The 26,153-nt window shown below is 39.1% G+C and overlaps 2 protein-coding genes across 6 annotated transcripts in view; both read right to left on the minus strand.

The window, feature by feature from the left end:
* The window catches only part of pcsk5 (proprotein convertase subtilisin/kexin type 5), a 76,035-nt gene extending 74,471 nt beyond the window's left edge, over positions 1-1,564 (minus strand). For all 3 annotated transcript variants that reach the window (XM_015378777.1, XM_015378778.1, XM_015378776.1), the window contains exon 1: positions 899-1,564. In XM_015378777.1, coding sequence (XP_015234263.1) covers positions 899-1,078 — 180 coding nt within the window. In that variant the 5' untranslated portion in view covers positions 1,079-1,564. The remainder of the gene's footprint in view (positions 1-898) is intronic.
* Positions 1,565-6,327: 4,763 nt separating this feature from the next.
* Positions 6,328-25,437, minus strand: LOC107087282 (ubiquitin-associated protein 2-like). 3 transcript variants are annotated; one of them, XM_015378781.1, is made up of 29 exons: positions 25,366-25,437; positions 23,858-23,993; positions 22,834-22,911; positions 22,603-22,713; positions 22,264-22,420; positions 22,090-22,167; positions 21,898-21,961; positions 21,573-21,649; positions 20,003-20,055; positions 19,186-19,250; positions 18,862-19,093; positions 18,514-18,766; positions 18,169-18,306; positions 15,813-15,949; positions 15,332-15,558; positions 13,273-13,513; positions 13,152-13,191; positions 12,947-13,073; positions 12,710-12,767; positions 12,405-12,615; positions 12,098-12,189; positions 11,019-11,069; positions 10,287-10,365; positions 9,697-9,897; positions 8,037-8,207; positions 7,528-7,632; positions 7,201-7,274; positions 6,570-6,761; positions 6,328-6,449 (listed from the first exon to the last, which is right to left on the minus strand). In XM_015378781.1, exons 2-29 carry the CDS (start codon positions 23,951-23,953, stop codon positions 6,354-6,356), a joined length of 3,504 nt encoding a protein of 1,167 aa, XP_015234267.1. In that variant the 5' UTR covers positions 23,954-23,993; positions 25,366-25,437; the 3' UTR covers positions 6,328-6,353. The 3 variants fall into 3 exon arrangements, with proteins under 3 accessions (XP_015234267.1, XP_015234266.1, XP_015234268.1); XM_015378780.1 differs by having other exon boundaries at positions 21,567-21,649; XM_015378782.1 differs by lacking the exon at positions 7,528-7,632 and having other exon boundaries at positions 21,567-21,649.
* Positions 25,438-26,153: the final 716 nt, after the last annotated feature.

The raw sequence follows: 26,153 nt of genomic DNA on the forward strand, positions 1-26,153 counted from the left end.
GGGGGGGGGGGGGCGTGTTAAATGAAAACTCTTTTTAATACCAGAGCAGCGTTTTGAATGTTTTCCCTAAATTGACCTATGGAGTTAGGCTTTAAGTCTGTAAAGTTAAGAGGCCTCCTTTCCATCACCCTAATATTCAGCTTCCTCCATCACATTTAAATAAGAACTCTGGCACTCAGAAAAAAACATGATTACTTCCATGTCGGTCAATCACAAGGACTGTGAATCTTCTTAGGATATAAAATATTTTGGCATTGACTCAAACTAAATAATTTAAATGTAATTCAACATTTTAAACAGAATTATGTTTGAAATTAATGAAAAAACCCGGTTTCAGAAGATATGTTAAATCATCTGATAAGATATTTCTCAGTGTATGACATAAAGAGGAGTAGAAACACTAAACATAAGAACATATTGTGCCATTATATATACATACATATAAAATGGCTTATTAGGAATAAAAAAATTATCCATGGGAACATCATAGTTTAATGTATCTCATAAAAGTTGTATAAAAGTTTAGTCAGTGTCACTCTGGAAGTGTGGGTGTCCTGAGTCCAGAGACAAACGGCTCTGCCTGCTTCAGGTTTTAGTCAGAGGGGAGAAACACAGCAGACAGCTGGAAGCGACGCTCAAAGCAGCTTCATGAGTCCCCTGAATTAATCTGTGGAAACCCAGCGAGGAGGCACCTGTTGTGCCATCCTGCTCCCTGACTCCTGGTTCCCTGCAGCTCCGCTCTCCTGGTCTGAGGTCCGGAGAGACGCAGCTAGAGTTTAGAGATGCATTCTGCTTCAGGTTCAGACTCTAACCCTTCTTTTTTAAACGTCCCGCTTGTTTGAGTTGAAGAAAACATGAATAAATGACAGAACTCTGTCCAGCGCAGTCTGTGCCTTACCTGTCCCATGTTCCTATAGCCATATTTATCCGCTATTCGATCGGCCACCTCGGGTCCGCCGGCTATCCTGACTGCCCAGTGGTTCGTGTAAATCCGAGCTTTGCACGGCGGGGACGCAAAGCTGAGACAGAGCGCCAGGACGCACAGGAAGCTCCTTCTCCAAGCGGCGTTGTGGACCATCTTTCCCCACTTCTCACCAGATTCTTCTTCTCCACCTTCTCCTCAGCCGACCAGGCAAACAACCAAACTTCTCTCCTCGCCGAGCAAGACTCTCATAGAAACGGAAATATCCGGGATGAAGGGGAGAAAGAAAAAAAGCAAACCACTCAGAGGAAGAGAGGGACAGAGTGGGAAAAAGCTCCGAAGAGGGGAAAAAATGCACCTTCTCTGCAAACCTCTGCTTTCCACATGGGAGAGTTGGAAGTTGGTCTACCCTCTCACTCTGCTCCTCTTTCTCTCACTGTTTTTTCCGCGGAGGAAGAGGAGGAGGTGTGTGCGTGCGTGCGCCGTGCGTAATCACGCGCGAGTTGGTTCGCATGTGTGCGCGCGCCCGCGGAGATTCTCAAAGCTGACTTCCCTTCACCAACTCCTCGGATGTTGGTCGCTCAGCGCATCATGCTTTCATGTGGCGAAATGGCTACAGCGCCTACCCGCAAATAACTGGCTGACAATCCGGAGAGTAGAAACAACTCCAGCCGCGGGGTTTCTCTCCCGACTCCGCTGGGTCTTAAAGACACCCAGATTGTTGGAAGCAGCAGACGCAGCTCAGTAGAAGGTTTAGGGCAGGACGGGGGCCAACTTCAAGGGCTTCATCCAATAACGCCCTACCGACTGAGAAGTGTAACATATATCTAAGCAATGCTTTTTTATTCCTATATTAAAGTGTTTTGGGGGTTTTTATTGTACATTTGGAGAATCAAATTGTGGGCTCTGGAATTGTTGGGATGTTGACCAGAGGGGAATAACATAGATTATAAAGATATAGATGGTTTTATTCCATTTTATTCTTTTTTTTTTATGTTTACACCCAGTGTGCTGCATGGTGGTGAAGATGGCTGCATTGGCAACAGGAATAAATACATTCATGTGTTGCCACATAAGCTTAAAGGTGACATTGTGAACAACAATTTTACTTTATCCTCTGTGGATGATTTATTTTACATTATGCTGCAACAATAAATTACCTGACAAAACAGTCTGTGGAGGAAGAAGGCTTATAATTTTGATTTTATTTCTCTCAGAAAAGGATTTTGAAGAGTAAATCATAAACAAATAATCATTGCCGTTTTGGGACACTGATGGAAGAAATAGTTTGCATATTTTCAATTTATCAAAGTTAGTAAAAAACTATTTTGCATCTGAAATCTCACCAGTAAACAAGTTATTTTGCCTCTGCTGTGGAAGGCAAGCTTGGTCTGTCTGCAGAGCACTATTGACACAGACATACCAATGTAAAGTTAAGTAAACTGTGGCCTCCAACTCATTCACCATCCAGTGAAAATCAGTCATACATATAAAACAGAAACATCTAATTATTCTTATTTTCTAGAAAGATACAGGATCAATCCCTTTGATCGCCTATGGAGGACTGTTTCATTCATATAGCCTGTAGGAGAGAATATTCATTTAGGAGGAATTGTCAGCTAATAATCTCTTGACCTGAGCACTACTCAGGTGTCTTCACCGCTGGATTATTTTCACAGCATCGTTGCTAGTGAAACCCTTGATGTTATGCCCCTCATCAGGGCGAAGATCCCAGCTGACTAAATGCTGTCATCATGGAATGTGCTTGCCATTATGCGCTGCAGAGCCATTCATTCAGGCGTCCTTTGTTGACTGATGGCTTTTTGTTTTGCAGCAATTTACCAGAGTTGTTTAAGTGCAAAGCAAAAACTCGGCTACGCATGGTACACAAGTAAAAATCAGCCTAAATGCAGTAATTTGAGACAGATTCTTGTTGGATGGACGCACCATCACATTTCACAACATCAGGTAGGACAAGTTCATATCATGTACACAGAGGCATAACTAACTTCAGTAATAGTGGTTTCCATTTTTTATTTTTTTATTTTTCATTTGGGAGAAAAGAAAAAAAAAATCAAAGATATGGACAATTTAAATCGAAGTACCAGGAGTTCAGTTTTTCCCTTCAGGTCCTGAGTGGTGGGATATGCTGTGCAGTGGCTTCACAGCTTCCTGTGTTTCCCAGGGGAGAATGAACTGTGTGAACCCCAACAAACCATCTTTGTCTTCATCTGAGAGCGGAGCGATCACAAGTGTCAGCAAACACTCTTAGGGGCATTCCTGTGTGCATTCCAGCGTCTCAATAAAATAACAGAGGGAATCGTCCATATAGCCAACGCACAGAATCCAGTGAAACATTACAATGGAGTACCCCCAGTGAGAAACTGCATCCAAGCAGTTTTATTCTCTGTGGCTAATTTGTTGGTTCAGTTTCAAGCTCAGCAGGTTCAGCATTGAGAGAAAAACGTGGTCAGAAAAGTGAACTCCTCTGTAAGGCTGTGAGCCACTGTCCATATCATTTAGTAATGGTTCAATTATGGCTTTACACTACTAAAGTGATTTTTTAAATATATATATATATATTGTTTGATCATCTCGTCTTAGAACAAGACATTGGGTAAAACTTGTAATTTGCAGTTGCCAGAGGTCCTTCCTCCACCATTATGGTATCTGTGTTTGTGGGTGGGCTGCTTGAATATATGGCCTTTTAACTTCACTTGACCTTTAACCTCGTTGCTGTAGGCTCCAAACAATAAATCCATAATAGCAATTGTCACTCAGTTCCACTTTTTCTCAGTTTCCTAATCTGACATATTCTACAGTTTTTAAAGGCTACTGAAGTTATGCTGTTGTTTCTTCAAGCCAAATAAAAAAAATGACTTTACTTAAGATTTAATATATGTATTAGAGTGAGAAGTGAGCCAACCTCGGCCCATGGATTAAAGTTTGAACTTGCTCATGAGTAATTGCGGTATACTGCCACCTGGTGGTCTTTTATTGATTACACAAGTGGCTCAGAGTCTAATTTTAGCTGTTGGTTTCATATTTTAGGTTGGAGATTAAGTGCTGATATCTGTTATAATCATCAGAGGCCAAAACTGTCCAGGTATGAGAATAGTTATTTTTCCTCATAAAATATTGAACATATTTCTTTCATTTTAACCAGCTTAACATTAATACTTTGAAAATGTTTAATGTAATTGTGCAAACTGAAACGCAAATTATATAGATTTGTTTACTTGGAGTTAAAGATTTTAAGCTTTTATTTCTTGTAAAAGAAAATAAAAAGCTTCTTCTCTTCACAATAGCTCACCACTCATTGGGCTTTAAGCCAGAATAGTTTGCTGGCCCATCAAGCACAATGACACAGTGGTTATTATTTGTTGTGCTAACTGGACTTCAGGAACCACAGTTGATCAACAGGAGCAGAAAACAGATGAGTATTATGGACACTGGGCAACAGGGTGATTTTCTTTCCTCCTCAGTCTACTACTGAAGCCAGAATTCATCTCTGGGTGGTTGGCATTGTTCATCATGCAGGCTTTTGATATGTTGACTACTCTTTGTGAAGGTCCCCTTTCTTGTATTATTCCTCAAAATCCTTTCATGGCTGCTGTTGGCTCTATTGCACATTTTCCTTCCAAACAATTTTCTGCAAAATTCTTTGTCAAATCTTTTAAATCCTAGTGAATAAAAAAAAAAAAGAAACTGTCACATTATGTACATCAGTTCTGATTCTTTAGTCTACTGACCTTTAAAGCAGGGGTCTTCAATATTTTCCAGGCTAAGGACCCCCAAACCGATGTCGAAGGGAAGCCCGAATTATATATATTGTATGAAATTGTGTTATATCAAACTGGTCCTATAATCACTCTTATTACAGATGGAGTCATGTAAAGAAAGTAAATCTCATCCTGGGATTATTAAAAGTATTTGATTCATTGAATGGACAGGTGTTGTGAATGAAATGGTGCCCAGCTTGAAAGAGCTGTGTGTCGCTGAATGTGTGCATTGATGACTGAAAGACATCTTCTGCTTCCATTTATCTGTTTACTATAGTGTGTTGAATTCATGTTAATGTGTATTTAAAGACATTTCAATAAGTGGAAAAAATTGCAGGGTGGAATATAAAAAAAAAAAAATTCTATCAACCAAAACTTTCGCAACCCCTTTGAAGACCTCGGCTTTAGAGGAGTCTTTCCAGCAGAGGGGATTCAAATGATTGATCCTCCTCTGCATGCTGCAAGACCTTTTATTAAACAATTCATAGTCCAGAATATCTGGCATCAAGTACATGCCTAAAATATGAAGGACAAGGGTCCCTGAAGAGTAGGGTTGGGGGCCACTGATTTGCAGACCCAGGTATTCTCACAGGTGGTTTGACTTATTCTAATTAAGGCATGACAAATGTTTCCAATATCTGAAGCAGACATCCCCAAAGTTGGGCCTCGAGGGCCGCTGTCCTTCAGGTTTTAGAAGTTTCCCTTCGTTAGCACAGCCGATTATGATTGCAGTGGATGAAAAGCGTGTTAATCAGCTTTCAGTTAAAAATCAGCTGTGCTGGAGCAAAGAAACCTCTACAACCTGCAGGATGGCAGCCCTCAAGGACTGAATCAGGGGATGCCTGATCTAAAGTTTCACTCCATGTTTGATTTCTAGGAAGTCCAAAGTATTTACAACTAAAGCCAATGTGAAAACTGGCAACCACGAAAATAAGACAAGGCAAAAAGGTTGGAACTCTAACTGCTCAGAACTTTATTTTGAGAGAAATAAGGGTTAAAATTAAATTAACATATAAAATTTGGTTGGGCAGGTCTGGTCTGTAGTTTTTAAAAAGGGGAGGTATACACATGGAGGGAAGGCAGCTTCCAGGACAGAGGGAGAAAGGCTGGAGAAGAAACCAAATAAATCTAAGAGGATGACTTAGACATGTATAAAAAAAGAAAAAAATAAAGAGACAGATGCAGTTAGTCATTAGAAACCCCACCCCCATCTGAAATGTCCTCATATGTGATCAGTGCTACTGCTCTCTCCTTTTCCTTTTTCTTCCAGGAGGATCGGATCATTATTTATCTTCACTCTAATATTAGGTAATGTAACAATTTTTCCTGCAGTTTTGAAAAAGTAAACAAAACATCCTTCAAAAATAAAATGCGGCAACCACTTTATGTTCTACTATTACATATACAGTATATATATATTTATATATAAATACATACATAAATATCTTACATGTACAACCAATTTTGAAAAGAAGGGGGAAGAGAGAACCCAAAAGACTTATGAGGACTTGGGGAGGTGGGGAGAGCATAATGCTCATTGTAAGGGTAGTGTGCCTGGTTTTCCCCCCCTGTGTTTTATTTCAAATTTACACACACGCTCTCATGCAATCACGCAGCCTTTTGGGGGGATGGGAGGTGGGAAGCATTCCTCAGTTTGCCCAGTAGGGAGAGCTGCCGTAGCTGGACTTGCTGCCTTGGGTTTTCTGCTGCATACTGCTGGACTGATTGCGCTGACCTGGACCACCCTGCAAAGCCCAAAATAATCGTTCAGCTCAAGCTCCCGTTCAAAAGCATGTGCTTCATCTGAAGTCCTGTTCAGCCAAGAGATTTTTTACATATTTTTTTTAAGTGTAGTCATCGTTTACCTGTCCGTCTTGTGTTAAGTGATGGTGCAGCAGCTGGGAGTGGGGCTGTTGGTGTGGAGGCAGGATGTGCAGGAAAGGAGCTGGAGCGTAGCCAGGAGCTCCACCAGGATTCATGGGGCCCGTCCCTCCCAGTGCTGAGGGCAGATTGAAAGGAGGTGGAGTTCCTGTATGGAAGCCTTGCTTGTCAAACGACTGAAACAGAGAATTGCAAAGAGGACATGAATATATTAATGTGAACCATAATGGTCAGTTGCCACTCATATTTTTAGCTTTCTCCAAAGGAAACAACTATTATTTCTTTAGCCCTTCAGAGTTTGTTAAGCCTCTGAGGCTGTAACCCAGTGTTATTGATGTTTCTGGATCTGACATCTTAAGGCTACTCACTTTAGAATTCATTTAAAAAACAATTTTCAAAAAAGAAATCAAATGTAACCCCCCCTATTTTAAATACTTGAATGATTTAAAGTTCTGTTTGTACAATCTGCCCTTGTTTTGAGAAAATTAAAAGAAAAATCTTACTCCTGCCCAACTTGCTGTCAAAAGCCCTAAATGCTCCAACCCTCTATCCTCCACATCACTAAAAGCTTATAAGCCCAAACAGAAGAAACATCAATAAACATTAAAAACACACCTGTGTTTTGTTGTATATCGAACCACCCATGTCAGGAACTCCACCACCAGTTCCTGATCCAGATAATCCAGGTGCTGAGAGATTAGAGAAAAAGAAATCTTTCAATTAAAACTGCAGTGAAATGTGTTCATTGTTTAGTAGTAAATTTTAAATGTCTGTTTCCATGTTAGTATTACAGACGCCAGCCCGCAGAAAGAAGCAGATTAGGTGAGGAGGTGCAGAGGCACGACACCTCAGTTTTTCCCCACTCCCTGCAATTAGCTGCTGTGTCGCGTGATTCCACTACAGCAAGTGAAAAGTGTTTCAGTATGCACGTGTAGTGTGTACCTTTCCCTGGGCCGCTGCCTGCTGATTTTGCCTGTGACTGGGCAGAGCCGCCATACCCTGTCTTACTGTATTCCCCAGCATGGGCTTGGGACAGGTCATCAAAAGCTGAAGGACGAGGAACAGTGGAGGACAGAAAAAGAGGGGAGGGGATCAGAGGAGAAGGGAGATGAACAATAAAATACATGAAGAGGAAAATAGATGGGAGAGGAAGATGGGATGGGGGCAGTTCAGAGTAAGATAAGGTAACCTGACAATGATGGGAAGCGTGACTATATGTTCAACTTCGGGAGTGGATTTTAGCTAAGCAAGCAGCATAGGCAAAAAAATAAAATAAAAATAAAAAAAAAAATCACAGGCCACACACATGCAGCAATGTTTCCTTCTTCCTCAACAGACTTTGGATTACATATTAGCCATTAGAAAGAGTCACCGCTACACTCAGTTTTAGGTTAACTAAAGTATGGGCTTTGTAGACTATCAGCTGAAAAATAAACCTAGGAGTGTCCCACCTGCACCGTAGGCATGCTGCCCATAACTTGGCTGATGCTGTTGGTGGTACTGACTGGAGGGGTTGGCCAAGCCCATGGCAGGCTGCTTGGCAGAAGCTGGAGGCACAAACACGGTGGGGCCATACTGGAAGGCTGAAGGAACACCAGGCATGCCAGCATAGTACGGCAGACCTAAAGCAAGTAGAGAGGGACAAAAACAATGCTTGGTACTGGATTTAAAAGAATCCACTACCCAAAATACCATTGACTGCCTGAATCTCATTCTTTCAAAAAGTACAATGTTTGCCATTTTCATTTAATTTTATTTTAGTTTTATTTCAATCAATATTAAAATGATTATATTTGGACAAGAGGACTGCAGCACTAAACCATTTCAAACCCTACATTTTACTTGTACAGAACAGTTTCAATATTAATCAGGGTACAGCTTTAAAGGAGAAGTACGGTCATATTCAGAATCCAAACTTCTGCAAGTACTTTAAATATAAAATGATTACATACCATTCAATTAATGATACCCATTTTAATAAAGAGTAATTTTCATTTGAATGTGCTTTACTGGAGACATCCATGTTTTTTGAAGAGCACTACTTCCACCTACCAGTTTATGACGTCACGGTGCGTTATCGTCTGTTAATCAAGTCCCAATGCTGTATCTGGTGTTTGTCACAACGCGCTATTATCCAAGTAATGTTTTTTTTTTATTTTTACCCATTGTATTACAACATCCAACCACCATGCACATAGGCATTGTCAGTTTAACTATGATCTCGCAAATTTCAAAGGTGAAGAAGGTGAAGGTGAAAATAATTGTTGATTGCTGATGTGCCTCATAGTTCCCATTGATTTTGCTTGTAAAGCAGAGAGAATGGCGCCCGGTTTACTGCACCATGATGCCACTGCCGGAAGATATGAGGAGTGAGGTGTTACTATATTTGGGCAAAAACAGTCGCTCCGGCACTCAGCGATCATGAAGAATATTATTTAAATTTTTTTAATAAACGCCAAATTCATTAAATCACCGTGAACGTATTAGTTTTAGGTATAGATAATGATCCGGACTTTTCTTTTAAAGACAGCCTCTCTGTCAAACTTAATACTACCAATATATTTTTTTTCAAAATTTCCCAAAAACTGTATGCAGGTCCCCTAAAGATTAGTGGATATCATTTATTACAGGATAACCAGTAAAAATGCAGAGTAGAACTAGTCAATTTCTCCACTTTGAGATCAATTAAGTCTATCGATCGACTGTATGGGTGTAGATATGGATTACTAGAAGCATAAACTAATGCAAACCACATGAATGCTACTTGTTGGGTTGGTTGGACTCACTCATTCTTGTTAATGCGAAGATATCTGCCTTCTTTCACTACCGATAGACCACTGATCTTTGTCGTCTATAAAGTTGAACTGCAATGCTTTGGTCTAAATGTATTCTTATCTCAGCTCCATGATCATCGTTTTACTGGTTTTCTAATGTTCTTTTTAGCCACAGAATAAAAAAAAATATATAAAAAAATAAATAAATCAGTATATCATTTTTAAAATGCACAGTGCGTTTTAAAATGTTTCTATTCATTTCTAGTTTTAAAAGATCAAGAAATGTTTAGGGTAGAGGACGTGTTAAATGATCCATTGCCAGGTTTGTTTTCTTTACCAGTGTATCCGTAGCCAGGTGGCAGAGGGGGGTTGAGGAAGGCCTGGTTCTGTGTCTGCTGACCCTGGTTCTGACCCTGTCCCTGTCCTTGAGTCCCTGTCTGCTGGGTCTGTTGGGGCTGCGACTGCACTCCTGCTGTAGACAGGCTGGTCGGGGGGGCTGGGGAAGAAGAGTCATTCCTGCCAAACTTCGTTGCCTCACCTGAAAGAAAAAAAAAAATAAAAAAATACAGGAACATTTAAAAAAAAAATCCTTATGAGGTTAAAAAAATTGCAAAATATATATCTGACCACATGGATAGATTTTACTTTATAAAAAAAATATTTTCTAAAGATTTGTCTAAAATCAACAGAATTTTCTTTCTTTTACTTTTAATGAACCTACAGAGATTTTAAAAAGTTTTTCTACTTTATAACTATAGAGTACAAGTAAAGAATTTGAAGTGTAAAATGAAGGTAGAACTTTTATGCATGTTAGAGATAAAGGCAGAGAAGCCAGGCTGACATGGTTTGGACATGGAGAGGAGCAATAGGAGCGGGTACATTGGTAGAAAGATGTTGAAGCTCTTTTTCAAACCACATTTTACTCACCAGAATATGGATTATTAGCTAAACTGTCTCTACCAGGGATTGGAGCTGTAGCACCAGGGAATGTAACACCATAGTAATCCTTATGAAGAAAAAAAAAAAGAAAAGTTAAGAGAGTAAACTGTAAATGCATTTAGCATGAAATAAACAATCATAAACTTAATAGTCCTTTAACTATCAAACAACAGTGGCCAGGATGTCAGTAGAGACAGATTGATGTGCAGCTGAATTGCTGTCTAGTGTGTGTGATGAAGGAAAAAAAAAGATTGAGCATATATTTAAACAAAGAGATACGGTTAGTATTGTCACGCTGATAAACTGAGGTTACAAGTCTTTGGTGCTACCAATTTACTATGAGTAGTAAAAAGGGATTTGGTCGGGTAGCTTAAAAATAGAGCAGGTAAAACAGACCCAAGACTAGCAAAGAACCAATATCACAACCAAAAATAGAAACTAATGTATGGGCAAAAACTGAATATTAAATATAAGACATGGAAATGGTGAAGGTGAAATTGAACAGGATAAGAACAAATTTCACATTTGTCAAGTTGAAATAAAGAATCATTTTGCAAAAATAAGCCTCAATTTCAGACACGTTAAAACTATGTGACTTTCATGGATTAAAGATTGTATAGGGATCGTATTGCTTATATTAGAGCAGCGTTTAGCAGAAAATTTTAATTAGGTTCTAACTTGGTAAGGGAGAAGCGCCAATAGTGAGAAAAACTGACTCACCAAAGGTAGTCGAGACTGCAGCATTTGCAAGTCTTCATATCCATAGATTTGCTGAAGAAATAAAGGATAAGTAGTAGATTAGTGTGTTGTCATATAGGTGATATATCTAGGGGAAAAACTCCAGGAAGCTTCCTGTAACAGGCACTAAAACTCTGCTCTGAGAAATTAAAACCGCATTTTCAGAGAGGATTACATTTTTAAAATGTTCACAAAAACTATAGAGTGGGATTTATTATTTGTATTCTGAATAAATACTTCCTGAAACCATAATTTCTGCAAATACAAGCAAATACAAACAGTGAGCCTTTCCCTCTTTGGTACACCGAGACCTGTCTAATTAGCTCAAGATCAGATCAGATAATGAACATCTGTGAGCTTTATAATTATTCTTGTGACTGTCCATCGTTATTAGAGGCTGCTGATAAATCTGCAGGCCGACTTATTGGGCTGATTTTAGCGTCTGGCTCATTCATTGGCCAAAATGTGGCCGATATAAAAATTCTACTTTTTGCAAACAGCAAAAAGAAACTTCTGCCGTGTGTCGATTCTGCCCCTCCCTTTCCATGAGCTGCTCCATGCCACCCCTCCCCTCAGAGAGCCCTCTCTAAACTACCCTTGCCCCGCATATGCACACTCTCACAGCTGCTGCAAGCATGGAGAAGCATGGGGGTTAAAATCAGAATGGACAATAGGGAGAAACTAAGCACTTTCTAAAAATACTATTTTGACAAAAAGAATAGTTTCACTTTGGTTTTGTACAGTATTCCTGCACTCCCCCAGCTGTGCAGTTTGCTTGAACATACAGTCTCTAAGGCAAATTTTATCGCATTGACTCCCATCCTTATAAAAAATTGGGAAAGTTACATGCCGTAAATCAGCCTGTAAATTTGACTCAATGTTGCTTAGTGCCGTTGAAAGCGACACAGACCCAATCAGGCCATCAGAGAGGTGTCAATACAACTGTTGTAAGTCCACATATAACCACAAAAGTTATAAAAATATATGAAGGTTGAAAAGGTACTTATTGTTGGTTTAAGTGAATAAAGATAAGGCACTGAGAATTAGGAAAACAAAATTACCGGGTAAGCAGGAAGCAAGCCACCAGGACCCATAATGTACTGGTTGGCCAGAAGTGGAGGCACTCCTTGGGCTAAATTAGGAGGAGCTTTACCTGTAGGGGAGAAACATAAAATAAATAAATACAAGTACTCATCCATAAATACCTATTTCATAAAAATAAAAAAAAAACTTGTATGTATGGATTAGAATAAAACAAATATGGGTAAAAAATATAAAAATCTGGCATTTGATGGACAAAAAAAAAAAAAAAAAAAAAACACAGCCAATTTAAAATAGTAATCCAGGTCTATAAATGTATGAATGTACCAGAAGTTGTGGTGAGTTGTGTGGTGTTGCGGCTGCCTGCAGCTGAGATTGTGGTGTTTGCACCATTCTGAGCCAGTCCTGGTCCTCCTGATTGGTAAAGACCATTGGAGGATGAACTACTGACGATCGTAGGCGCACTAGGAGTGACAATTTGGCTCGATGATGAAAATGCATGAAGACTGCTGCTGTTGCCACTTTCCTCATTGGTTATCTGGTTCATAAAGGAATATGATCAGGAACATAAGACATTTAGGTGTAAAAAAAATGTTTCTTTCATTGTTGCCTGAACATACATGGAAGCTTACCGTGAGGGAAGAACTTGTGACAAGAGGTGTTCCGGATGAGTGAGTACTGTTTATGTGACTACAAAGAGAATGAGTTCAATAATATGATCCAAATGCAATTCACAGTTTTAACAAAATCTTGATGTGTAAGTTTGGAGATTCAGAGATTATTTTTCTCCACATTATAGGATTAGGATATGTGCTTGTAACCATCATTATCTCCATGTCAACTAAAGGTAGGAGTGAGCCAACCATTACCTGCTGAGGGATGAGATTGGAGCAGAGTTGGATGGTGTGACTACAGGAGAAGGAATATGGTGTCCAGATCCACCATCACTTGTCATAACAGGAGATTCTGTTTTCACTGTTCTAGATGATGAAGCACCTGGTTTAAAAGACGAAAATTTTATCTGGTGTTCAAGATAAACTTTTTTAATAGTATCTATAAAAGAGCAGTACGTACTTTCTTGTGTAGTCTGTGTCTTCATGACACTGTAGCCATTCTATAACAGATGGGGTGTAAATTAAACATTTGCCAATCAAAAGCTTTACGAACTAACAAAGATTAAAATACTTATACTTACAGTTAGAGGAGCAGAACCACCTGATGGGACCTCTTTGCTCTGTGAGAAGCCAAGATGAGGAGGCAAAGTTCTCGAGCCACTGCTCTCCACTCGGCTGGTTGCAGTTGGGACGGAAGAGGGCTGTGGAGCTGCTGCACTGGGGAGACCAATTGAAGGGGAGGGAGTAGCACCAGGCAGGCCCAAAGAAGGGGAAGGAAAGTTGGCATCTGATATGGCTGAAGGCAAGCTGCTCATGTGGTCACTGTTCGTAAGAACAAGAGGACAGGAGAATTTTCTGAGAAACAGAGGATAAATGAGGCAAGGCTGTACAATATATGGAAAAAAATTCTAAAATTAAAACGTATATGTGGGGAAAGTTACTGCAGAGATAAACAGTTTAGATAAATATATACATTCTGAAAATTGTATTAAAATGTTAACTAAATTAAAAAGGTAACTAATTAATTGGGCCTAACCTACAGAACATAGTGTGCGCTGTGCTAGCCACTTTCATTGTCTGCGCACCGCAAAATCCAGCATTACTTTTACAGCAGCGTGTGCAGGACTTCTTGTGCGGCACTTGGCTTGGAGGATGCCATTGTGTATATTGTGTTCGCGCCGTGTCCTTTCTGAAAGCCCTCTAATAAGGTTCTTTGTTTAAACACTATATAAACAGGTACCAATGTTTTATTATAACACAGCAGCTCAAAGGAAGTAACTCATCTCTATACTGCTGCAACAACGCAATGTGAAGCTGCACCTAGAAAGAAGAAAATGTTTAATAAAAAAAAATATGGTTTGAAGAGATTACATTTTTTCTCCATTGCGGGAAATATAGCATGGCATGAGTAAACAGAATCATGCATTTCACTGAAATCAACCCTTGAAAAGAAGCTTCACTCACCCATATACAAGTCAAAATAAACAGTTTGTGCTCCTCCAGGAAAATAAATAAAGATTCAGAATAATGAACTAAAGCATTTAATTATCTGAGGGGGGAAAAAATGCCTAAACATTATGGTACATTAATAACTCTGCTATAGATTATAATGGATACCAGACCTTTACCAGGGATCTAACTAGTGCAAAATTGTCAAGAATCAGAGAAATTAGGGCAATAAGCTGAATTTTATTTAGTATGGTGCCAGCAGACAGAGTGCAACCTCTGAAGACAGAGGTGTTCTGATCAAAAGACGATTCCTAAAAAGCTTGTCAGCCAAGCTGAGTCAGCAAGTGGCCAGAGAGCTTTTTGTCTCTATACCAGAAAACACACCATCATTGCTCTAACATTATTGTAACAGCAAACATCTAATGAAAGATTCCCAAGTGATTAAAGAATGTATAGAAAAAGCAAGCAAAAAAATAAAATGACTTCCTTGAATTTAAGAATATTTGACACAAGCATTAGCTTTTTTTTAAGATCTAGGAAATGATTTTTCAGGTAGATACATACACCCATTGGTGCGTATCTATATGTCACATGGGCTGCTCTTACAGAAAAACTCTGCCATGTAACCTACGAGGGTCAGATCAGTCACTGAAAGGGTTGTGTAACTCAGAGCACTTTGTCTGAGCCAGTCCCATTAAACGCTGTTGTTAAGCAACAATACAGAGGTGACAATCACTTGATCAGACATATAGTTTCTCTGATGTAGGATTTAATCTACAGAGTCAAATGTGGCCTTGTCTTTACATGTTCCTCCATGACTTTAATCTGCTGCTTCAAAGTGCTCTACTATTAGATTATTACCAGTGGCTTTTAGGGGGGCTAAATCTGGAAGTTATAGGTCTAGTGCCTATAGTGGCTAATAGTTACAGCACTGCTTTGCTGTGTACAATAGGATGGTGTATTTTGACAGGAACATAAAAGCTTCTGTTATCTGCATCACTTGTCAATAGCTAGTATGAAACCGATTCAAATAAAGGATTTACCACCTTTTATGTATAGGACAGATGGGATTATTACATATCTGAACCAATGGCCTGAAATCAACTGCACTCATTACTACTGGACCTGGATCAACAACCTGTGTTGTTCCTCTTATCCACAAGGATTGCCTAAAAAAAAAAAAACTCGTACCTAACGGGTCCTGACTTGGGGAACATGATGCTCTGTGCTTGTGTGGGAACAGCTGCAGGAGAAGGCATGGTTGCCTGAGCCAAGGTGGACGTATGCTCACGGGCCAACTCTGTCTTAGAGTCTGCTGTTACACTGCCAGATTCAGATCCAAAGTCAAGAGCTCCAAACTGAACATTCAGACCAGAGATGTCTGCTGAGCCGGGCATTTCCACTGCTGAAGCTGGAATCTGAGACACAGAAAAAATGTGTTGTAGAAAAAGACTGTAACCAGACACCGGCGTTAATCATGTACTCCTAGTTGCAGCAATGGTAAAAAATAAAAATGAAAACAGGGGAAAATATCAAGTTGATATGAGCTAGAATAAACCAAAGTCTGTGAAACTGCCTTCCATCTCCTCTATACAAAAGTACAAGTTAACTTCATGCTCCATCATTTATGTAATAATCTTATTGACTAGAATAAAGAGTCCATATGTTTTACCTTTGATGGAAGGGGAGCTCTGCGTCGCTGAGTCTTTAACTGTCGCTGAGGGGGATCAGTGGCTGAAAGCTCCAGGCCCGGCAGCTTGCTTCCTGGAGAAGATCCGTCTCTTACAGGGAGGCCAGAGGACTCTTGACCTGATATTAATAAAATTTAATCAGACACAATACAAATAGGACTCCCAACACAAGGATTAAAAAAAAAAATAAATAAATTAAGACACAAGACATGATCCCACCAACAAAAGCTGCTAAAGCCATTTACTGTTATTTATTTTTTAGGCTGAAATAGCACAGAATTAGACAAAACTATTTTACAGTGGTACCAGAAAAAAAAAAAAGGTTTTAACACTGGGACTCCCAGAATTCTGATCATACTAGAACTCCCACTGGCCGTCAATGTGACGGCTGACATTTTTCCCAATGAAACGCATGAGTAGTGATGATGTCATCAACTGAAATGGTTCTAGTGTGCGATATAAACCTATTGTAGATACGTAAACCTTAAAACAAATTTAATATATACTTTTCAAAGGCTGTATTGTATGCTATTATTGTGTTCTAAAGTTGTATTAAAAATAAATCCGTAGAGTAAGACTGTTTTACTACACAGGTTCAAAGTTTGAAATTACATTTTTATTTCCAGAAATTGATCAATTCCCCCCAAACATTTCCCGCAGACCACTTTTTCACATTTACGACAAACGTAATATGAGCATTTTTTTGTTCAGCGCTGAAGCACCTGGCGCGTTTTCTATGCCTTGCCAAAGCTGCTCTTCAGCGGCGGAGGTGCTGGAAACCTGCGGTTTGCCTGCAACTGTTTTACCAGTTCAAGGATAAAATCTCTGCGTGAAAAAAGTGACATTCAAACTGCTCCTGAAAAAAACCAATGCACTTATAGCTGATGTTTCCATATAGTAAAATACAGCCATAGGCAACCTTCACATCGGAGCTTTTACAGAATCCCTTGTAATCATCTGATCCAACACATCCACCCCGACCTGTGTGTGGTTATAGTAGACTATGGGCTCTGGTTTGGCTTTAGGGCTGCTGAGTGTAAAAGCTGAGGTGTGGGCAGTGCTTGAACAAAAGTTTCACTATTGTCTGATATGTCTGCGTTTTCCCGGGGCTGGGTGATCATCCTCGGACTCACTGTCAGAATCTGAGCCGCTTCCTACCCAGTCCTCCTCATCGGTCTGTCCCACTCCGCCAAAATCACCATCAAAATTATATTGAAGGATTTCTAAAGCTTGTTTCGCTGTTAAATTTCTTCTGAAAGCAATTTTTCCCGTGTTGGCCAAAGAGTTCTCGGTAGAATGTTGGTTACTAGGCAACGGTAACGAACATCAATCAACCGCGGCACGAATTTACAATGCAACTAATAGAGCCGTCAAAATGATGGCTGTGGGAGATTGAGGTAGAATTAACCATATTCATTTTTTACGTTTTAATTTTATTTAAAAAAAACTATGTGAAAATGAAGGAAATATGGAAATTGAAAAAGTCATTTAACATGAGCAACATAAGATTAATTTAAGTATATTTCTTTCCCTTTAAAATCTCAGAACCGTCAAAATGACGGCTGTGGGAGTTCTAGTGTTAAAGTGTGAACCACTGTGTAGGGCACCTAAAGCCAATCCTCCTAGAATTGAACTCAATAACAGAGTTAGAAAACTGTATAAGCTTTACCCAACCCTCTCATTGAGGCAGCACAGTTTGAAAGCTGATCTATCCAAGTTAGAAGCACAATGCACTACAGGCTGGCATTTAAAGAGAAATAATACTTATATAATTTTAAAAAATTTTTTAATTCCACTTGTTCTATTTTCTATTGTTTATATATGTCTAATTGTTAACAGTTGTTAGAAACCACTCTTATAATAAATTTTTGATTTTTAAAACTGCAGCTGGGGATATTGTTGTGTTTCTGCATTAAAAAGAAAAATATGGGCCATGTTTTTTATATTGCTTTATCTTCAAGTACAAGACATCTTCTCAAAACTAGAGATGTCCTGATACAACCTTTTATGTTTCAACCTTTATTTTTCCCAAATCGATACTGACATAAGCACAAATCACACATTTTTATGACAAAATTTTCATGGTGGGATGTTAATGGTATTATTCAACAATATAACAGTCAACAAAAGTAGGAATGAGAATAACAATTAATTACCTATTAAGTGATATTTTACATAAATTTTAAACAAAAGCAGAGATGAGTATTAAATTGCCTATATCTGAGCTTTTGGATGCAACCCTTTATGATAATTTTGGTTTGGACCGACTTCCATCATCATTATTGGGTCAGGGCATCCCTACTTAACACTGACTTACTCAACAGCTTCAAACTGTACCTGGTGGTGTGGGGGCCTGTGGTGCGTGTGACTGAGACAGGCCTGGGGGTTCTGTGGTGGGCACCATGGAGGACTGCTGCTGCCTCTGAGCAAGCTGGCTGAGCACTGCAGACGGTTCTGGCTGATGTTTCATTTCCACTTCAGAAAACAGAAATAAATATTGTTATAGCTGAGAAAACTTTCTAGGGATGGCAAACTGAGCTTAAAAATCTAATGAATAAATAAACTGATATCTAAATAGCAATACAATTTGTCGATCTAGTGACTTCATCATACAGAGCACACACACAGCAGATAGTATAGATAGTTTTTATAATGTATTTATTAATTTAAAAAGGGGCTTACAGTTTTGGGATAGAATTGGGCCATTTTCCACCCTCAGAGACTTCGTATCTGCAGTAGGTGAGGAAGCAGAAGCTGGACTCTGTATTGGAGGCTGTCCTGGGTCTTTGGAGACACCGCCGCTGCCAGTTGCCAACATCTGACTGGTTCTCTGAGGCAGCCGGGGCCCATTAAGTGTCTCAGACATGCCAACGTCCGCAGCTGGTCCCTGCTTAGGTGCATTCAGGGAGCCAAAACCAGAACCTATGACTGAAGACTTGGAGCAGAACAGAGGAAATACAAAATTACTACAATGGTACCACAGAAGTAATATTGATGAGACATAGGTTTAAGAGAAAGAGTAAGTTGTACCAGTGCTGCATGTGCATATGTGGTGCTAGCAGAGGCGGCATGAGCGTAGCTGTTGGCTGTGGCATGTGCGTAGCTGTGTGTTGCAGTTCGTCCATTGTGGTGGGAGTTGGTGAACACCAGGCTTTGGCCCAAATCCTCTGCTGAAGGACCATCAACAATTGCTCCCAAGTCAGAGTCCACAGAACCTCCTACACTCACTCCAGTTTTAGGCAGTATGCTAGCCAGGTCCACACTGAGCCAATGCAGGAAACGGAGAGAAGTGATTAAGAGATCAGTTTTGATTTTTTTTATCTGTTCAAGGTCAATAGACCCCTAATGACTTACTTGTGTCCAGCTGTGATGTGGTTGGCTGGAGCTGAAGAGGCAGTGAACACTTTGGTCTCAGACAACTGTGAAAGAGCATAAGGAGATTTATTTTGTTGACATGGTTCACATTGTAAAATACTGAAATCTAAGTACACCAATTTTTCTTACAATAAGTGCATGTTTTCCAAGGTGCATAGTTGCCATGAAAAGATTTTAGGATTTCCAATTCCTATGGGAATCCCATCCCAATTGTACTGTTTTTGTAAGGTGATGTTCAAATTTCTCAATAAAAATAAAAAGTCAAAGAGCATTTTTCTTGAATTGAGCAGGTAAGCGAGACGCTTGTCAACGGAATAAAACAGTTTACATTTCAATTAAGAAATCAACTACGACCCTTAGTTCAAGTACATAAACGCCATCTTATTTTAAGGCTACAAATAGTCATTTCATTGGTAGATCTTACTCACCTACTCAAAGTAGCAAAGACTGAAAAGGAATTGACTACCACAATACATTTCCTACAAGCCAATTATAAGCCTCAGTGCTTTGTTGTGTTGTTTAACCCTTCAGAGGACTGTGTTATGAATGAGTGTTTGTACATCTTGGGTTAACTATATAGTTTTTTATGCTTTTATGGATGTTACATGTTTTTACAAAACAGTAAAGGCAGGCATTTAAAAATACCAAAGCTTCGCAAGCTTTTGCAGAATGTTTAAAGTATGCCAAAACATTGCTGAAAATGATCCTTTAAACCAATATCAATGGCAAAAAAAATGCATCTTTAGGTTGCATTTCAGTTTTGCAATTTTCCTCTCATCTATAATCAAACCCTTACATCCTCATTCCATTCTTCTGAAGTCCACTCTTCCAGATTGGCACGCCATGTTCCTGACGGAGGCAGAGAAACAACAAGCGGTCAAGTGTATGTTTAGATTAAATTCCATCATTTCCACATTAACTAGATGCAGGGATCACAAATTCCAGACCACAGCCACTAAAATCTAGTTTTTAGAAGAGTAAATAAAGAGTAATCAAATATAGGCCTGTCGCGATAATCAATAAATCAATTAATCGCACGATAAATAAAAATGATCCACCTCATTTAATTTATCGGCTATATCGTCTCTGCCTGTGTTTTTCTCCTATTGATGACGCTGGATGAAAAGGCTTAACTCCGGTGCCATCTAGTGACCCCTCCCTTTCCTCATTTTTGAGGAGGGAGGAGGAGTGGACTATCATATCAGGTAGTCAGCGCGCATCATTTTGTACTTCTGCAGCTTTAGAGCCCCGTGAGGAGTTAGCGAGAAAAAAAAAAAAACCCACATCTTATTTTTGGGGGGGGGGGGCTCGAAATGGAAATGGTTTGAAAGCCGAGCGCAACAGCCGCAGTGTGGGAGTATTTCGGATTCAAACCTAATGACAGAGCCGAACCGCTGAACCTATGTGAGCCAGTATGTCGCATTTGTCATAAAACAGTAGCAACTAAGCAGCAATACAACCAACCTACACATGCACCTTAAGCACAACCACCCAGCAAAGTTTCTCCAGCTGGAAACAAAAAGTACAAGCGGTGTACAAGTTTGTGACAGTCCACCATCACTGAAGCAATTAATCGACAGGCAGCATACAAAAAGGATGGCGCAAAGTGGCGCGCGCTCACAGACAGCGTAGTTCATTTAATTGCTAAAGAGATGCTTCGATTTAATATTGTTGAAAAGCCGGCATTTCGAAAAATGTTCCAGACATTTGATAGACAGTATTCCCCAGAAAACATACATATCACCAACGTGATATTTTGTATATATATATATATATTTTTATTTTCACTGTGGTTTTATATTGTGTTTAGTTTTTATTCAAGTGTATTTTAAGTTAACAGAGACTGAGAGTTTGCTTAATTTTTATTTCTCGTTTTATTTTGTTAACCAGTTCCAGTGTTAAGTGTTCTGTTGAAAATAAAGTGTGCTTATCTTTGGCAGGAAAATGCATGCATTATTACGTCATTTCCATTAAATCAGTGTAAAAAGGTCTTGAAACAATATTATCGTTTATCGCAATAATTTTTGAGACAATCTTTCTGCAAAACTTGTTATCGTGACAGGCCTAATCAAATAGCCCAATTAGGATCTTAGCATTTGATCAAGTTTTGGAATTCCTTAATTTGCCATGCTGTCCTTCAAATGTGAAGAAACTATGAGGTCTCTAAAAGCTGTACGAAAGGTGGTCTGAGGACTGCAATTGTACATTAGAGCACTTGCTGAAGTTTATAACTTGTCGTCTGGATCTGGAACAGTGAATTTATGCTACTTAAAAAGAAACTGAAATAGCCAAGAAAAAGAAGCAAATGTTGCAAAAACAGAAGCAGAATGTGGTTGCTTAATTCATAGTATATTATTTACCAGTACCCTCAGCAGTTTCATTCCCCTCCAATCTGTCCTGGTTTCCCCTGGAGTTCGGGGTGTAGTCAGCAGGATTAAAAGTTCTGGGGGGTAAAAATTAATTGTTTGTCACTGTAATCAACAACATCTCGATTAGAGATCAGTTTAGGGCGATTCTGTCACATATCATTTCAACATCAGTCAACTTGTGCAGCTCTGATTCAGTGCATAATAAATCAGTGCATGTATCGGCTGAACGATACAAGAAAAATACACATATTGTCTGGGTGAAGTATCGCTATCACTAAACTCAACACAACTAAAGATTTAAGTATGTAATATATTGTCTCACCCCATTCCTTGTGAAGAAAACCTGTTTCCGACAGCTCCCCTTCCTCTTCCACGACCCCCAACTCCTGGGGAGGAAAAAGAATGTAAGGGCATAATTAGAATCCTTCAGCCTTAATTTCTGACTGAAGATTTTATAATTGGTGCTGTTGGTCTAGTAAGATTGGTAAGCCAAACAATCAACTAAGGAGTGTACCTCTGCCCCGACCCCGGCGCCCACGGTCAGCCCCTCTCTCAACAGGAGTCATTTCAAACCCATTTTCCTCTGAACGACCTATAATTTAACCAGAAACAAAATGGGGAAAATAAAGCGACTTTATGAATATACACACATTCAACAATACTCTGGCACTATTTTATCATTTCCTACCTTCACGACCACGGCTGATTCCTCTGCTTCTCCTGTTGGACACTCCACGTCCACGGCTGGCCTCACGATCTCCCTTCTTCTCACGGCTCTCTTTTAAATCTGAGCTTCCTCCCTCTTTACCAATACTACGCTTCTTTCCCACAGTCTCCCAGGAGGTCTGAACAGCAAACAAAACAAATATTGGTACAAAATGGTGCATTAAATGTGTGATTAAAGCAATGCAGAAATTTCTGAATTCTTTGTTTAAACAGAACTTTTTTTTTTTTAAGACGAGTTAGACAACTTGAAAGAATCTAAATAAAATAAAATCCATAAATCTGTTTCGGCGTCGGCTCTTACTGTGTCGGAGGTGCTCTCAAGCAGAAAATTGATGGCCCTGTTTACATCTTCATTGCAGTCATGAAGGGCAACTACGCATTCATCTTGGGTCTTTCCAGTTACCTCGATCAACTGGGAGCACAAAACAACATTTGATGTTAGGTTCAATCAACAAAGTTATTTGCGTGAAGTAGCATTATGAATCTATGCTAAGTTACTTTCTTTCTATCTGACATATTTTAATGAACATACCTGTTTGACCTTGTCTTCAAAGTCAGCATCATTGTTGTCATAGATCATCTGAGCTAAACGTATCTGCTCAGCTGTAGCCTGCGAAGAAAGAAGAAGAGTTCAGCAATTACATCAGAAAACTGTGACGGCCTGTCCTTTGTGAAGATGTTTACTTATCGGATAAAAGGAGAAGCACTCAAATTTCAACAAGCTTGCATTAATACCTTTGAAGAAACCCAATGTTTACGAATTTTACATTTTAAATAATCCCTGAAACTGATAAGCTATTAGGATGGAAACCCTTAAACCTATATGCAGTAACCCGTGTTTCATAGAGTAAGGCAGACCTCAAGTTTGATTCATTAAGTATACAAGCAGAAGCTGGAAGATTAAATGATAAATCAAAGGAACTGCGTTCTACTTCTGCCATATTACAATATTCTTTAAAGGTTTCTGTCACTTCTTGTGAATGAAGCAAGAGTACCACACTGCAGAGCAGGATGCTGCCTTTTTTGCCATCAATGTAGGAAGTATACACTGGAAGATTTAACATTCAACTTAATTGATTTAACGTAGTCATATCAAATCCACTTACCCCAGGTCTGGGTTTCTGATCCACCAAATTAATTTGCTTTCAGGGAGTGAACAGAAGGTATTCATTTAGGTTTAGGTATTTATTCCACAATCCTTAGGTTTCTTCCAAAACATGTCATGTGAACTTTTTTTTTAATGCATCTGAAACAACTTTATCAGCAAAAATGGCAGCACACTGGCTCTGCAATAGAGTGGATAAAGCTCTAAGTAAACAGAATAAATTCACCCCCTGAGCTCACTTTGAAATATCTCTTAAGTTACAGCATGCACACTGAAGAGTGTTGTCAGCAGACTACATCCGGATTAAATAGGGCACATTTCGGATCAGATGTTGAAATTTCCAACAGATTGTTACCCATAGCCAAATAAGCTTTAATTGGGATGATTCTGTTCTAACCTCTTTTTGATGGATCTCCATGTTTTATAGTATGAAAAAGAGTAATTATCTCACCTGTATCTGTTTTTGTGGCTGTGTTGTTTGGGTGGTTGTGGGCAGTGTCTTATCCCGAGTCCCTCGAGCTGGATTGCTGACCACAGAAGTCATCATATACAGTATATACAAAAAAAATGTACAAAATAGAAAATATCTGGAAAAAAACAACAATGTACAGATAAATTATTTGGAATGACAAGTGTGGGAAATGTAAAACTGAAGTAATGTATTTAAAGAAAAAGCATTTGGGCAAATGCGACACACTACAGCTGTACACTCTATATAGGCAGACTGACACACAGTTATATACCATGTAAGACTATAACCTCACTATCTGCCCCCCCACATCCCTGGTTAAATTTAGCCAGCCAAGAGAGGACTGTCCTGGTGTCATCTTGCAGCACCCCCACCTTTTCCCCACACAAAAACACAGTAAGTGTGAACCGGTGTTTATAATAAAGAGAATACATACTCTTACTATTAACAGTAAGACATTTCACATGAACAAATGGAATATAGATTCAACGCATTACAAAAGTGAACCGATATAAACCCTCAAAACTGACATCGAAAGCGCAAAACCAACAACGATTACGTCACAAATGACCAGCCAGTTAACAATAAAACCAGAATAATTATTTGGAAGAAGACTATCTCAAAAACGGTAAAAACAATAATATAATAAAAAATCTGCGTCACGGCTGTTTATGTATAGTTGATGAGCAGGGGAAAAAAAAAAACGTAATACAGACTACGTAATTTGATTTAACAGAGTGACTTTCCAATTTTCTGGCAGAAATAACTCAGCTTAATTTAACTGACGTTATAGGGTGTTTGACGTACAATTAAAAAAAAAGAAAGAAACTTACAAACTAACGTTCAGCCGAGTCCGTAAGGGCTGTTGCCTAGCTAACCTCCTGCCTTTGTTCTTCCAATAGCCGCTACGCCATCCCTATGAACCGTCGTGTTCAGATTAACAAATATCTTCAGAGTATTTTACGGTTGCTCAACGTGTCATATAATCGAAATGCCGTTATATACGATTAAAAGGCAGGCTGGGAGGAAACAACGAAACATCTCAAGTGAAACGACACCCCTTTGTGTAAACCCGAGCTAAAAGCTAACATTAGCAGCAGGCTAACACTTCAAACGAAAGTAAATGCAGTTGCGTGTCTCCCCCCCAAAAATATTTAGATATTTGATTTATCTTACTCCAAGGAACGTGAAACCAACAAATTTGCGGAAATGCAAGTAGTTCATTAAGCCAAAACGACTAATGGAGGAGATATATGCTACCTTCCCCGGCATGTGAAAGGCCTTTTTCCAAATACAACACAATGGCTCAGTTAGGAATGCGTCTCGCGTGTTAGCGAAACACCAAATAACCCGTTCCAGACTAATTTATACACATGAACGTTAATCACAGGCTATGACAACATGATCAAAAGTACCCCAGCTAACATTTGTTCTTTAATTTGAGGTGGTTTCTGATCATCATTCACTAAACAAATCTGACTTTATTTTACCTGCTAACACGCTTCGCTCAGCCAGCAGGCAGCAGCAGATAGTGTCACGTGACGCACCGCGCCGTTGTTTAACGTAAGTAAGCGACGCTCCACAAACAAACGGGAAGACCAATCAATATTAATTTAGGAGGTCACATGACATAAACGTCGCAGCAACGTGAGCGTGGCCGTTTGGAGTGTGTTTACTAATGTGATTCAGTATTTAACAAAAATTAAAACAAAGTCACTACATTTACGTGTCATCTTAAAATTTGGTTTCTTTCTGTGTTTTTTTAAAGCAAATTTAGACACATCGATATATAACAGTAATTTAAAAATATTTTTTGAAAAAAAGTCAAGTGTTATAGCTTAATTGATTAAACTAAATCAGGAAACACATACATGCATTTCCAGTTAAAAGGTCTATTTTTAAACACAGATGGATCACGTTATTTTCCCGCAATTAAAACACTGTTTACTTTTTCTTTTAATTTTTAGGGCTTGGACAATAAATTTTTTCAGCTCTTTACTGTGAAAGTTAGATGAAACAACATAGTGTGATTGATAGAGCCTTCTGGAAAGATGCCTTTAGTAGTATTTTAAAATATTTATAGAGATCTCAGTAGAATTTGATATCAACTTGACTGTTAAGAAAAATAAAATTAAACGGGTGGATAATCCAGGTCCATAAAGTAAACAGCCTATACAGAGATTAGGGTCAACCATCCAGCACAACAACACAGAGTAGAGGCCAATTACTGGGTGACAATGATGAAGGAAAACTAGCCAGGGTTTAAAATTTCTAGATC

The sequence above is a fragment of the Cyprinodon variegatus genome, unplaced genomic scaffold (assembly GCF_000732505.1).
Source record: "Cyprinodon variegatus isolate N-32 unplaced genomic scaffold, C_variegatus-1.0 Scaffold178, whole genome shotgun sequence".
In the NCBI taxonomy this organism is placed as follows: domain Eukaryota; kingdom Metazoa; phylum Chordata; class Actinopteri; order Cyprinodontiformes; family Cyprinodontidae; genus Cyprinodon; species Cyprinodon variegatus.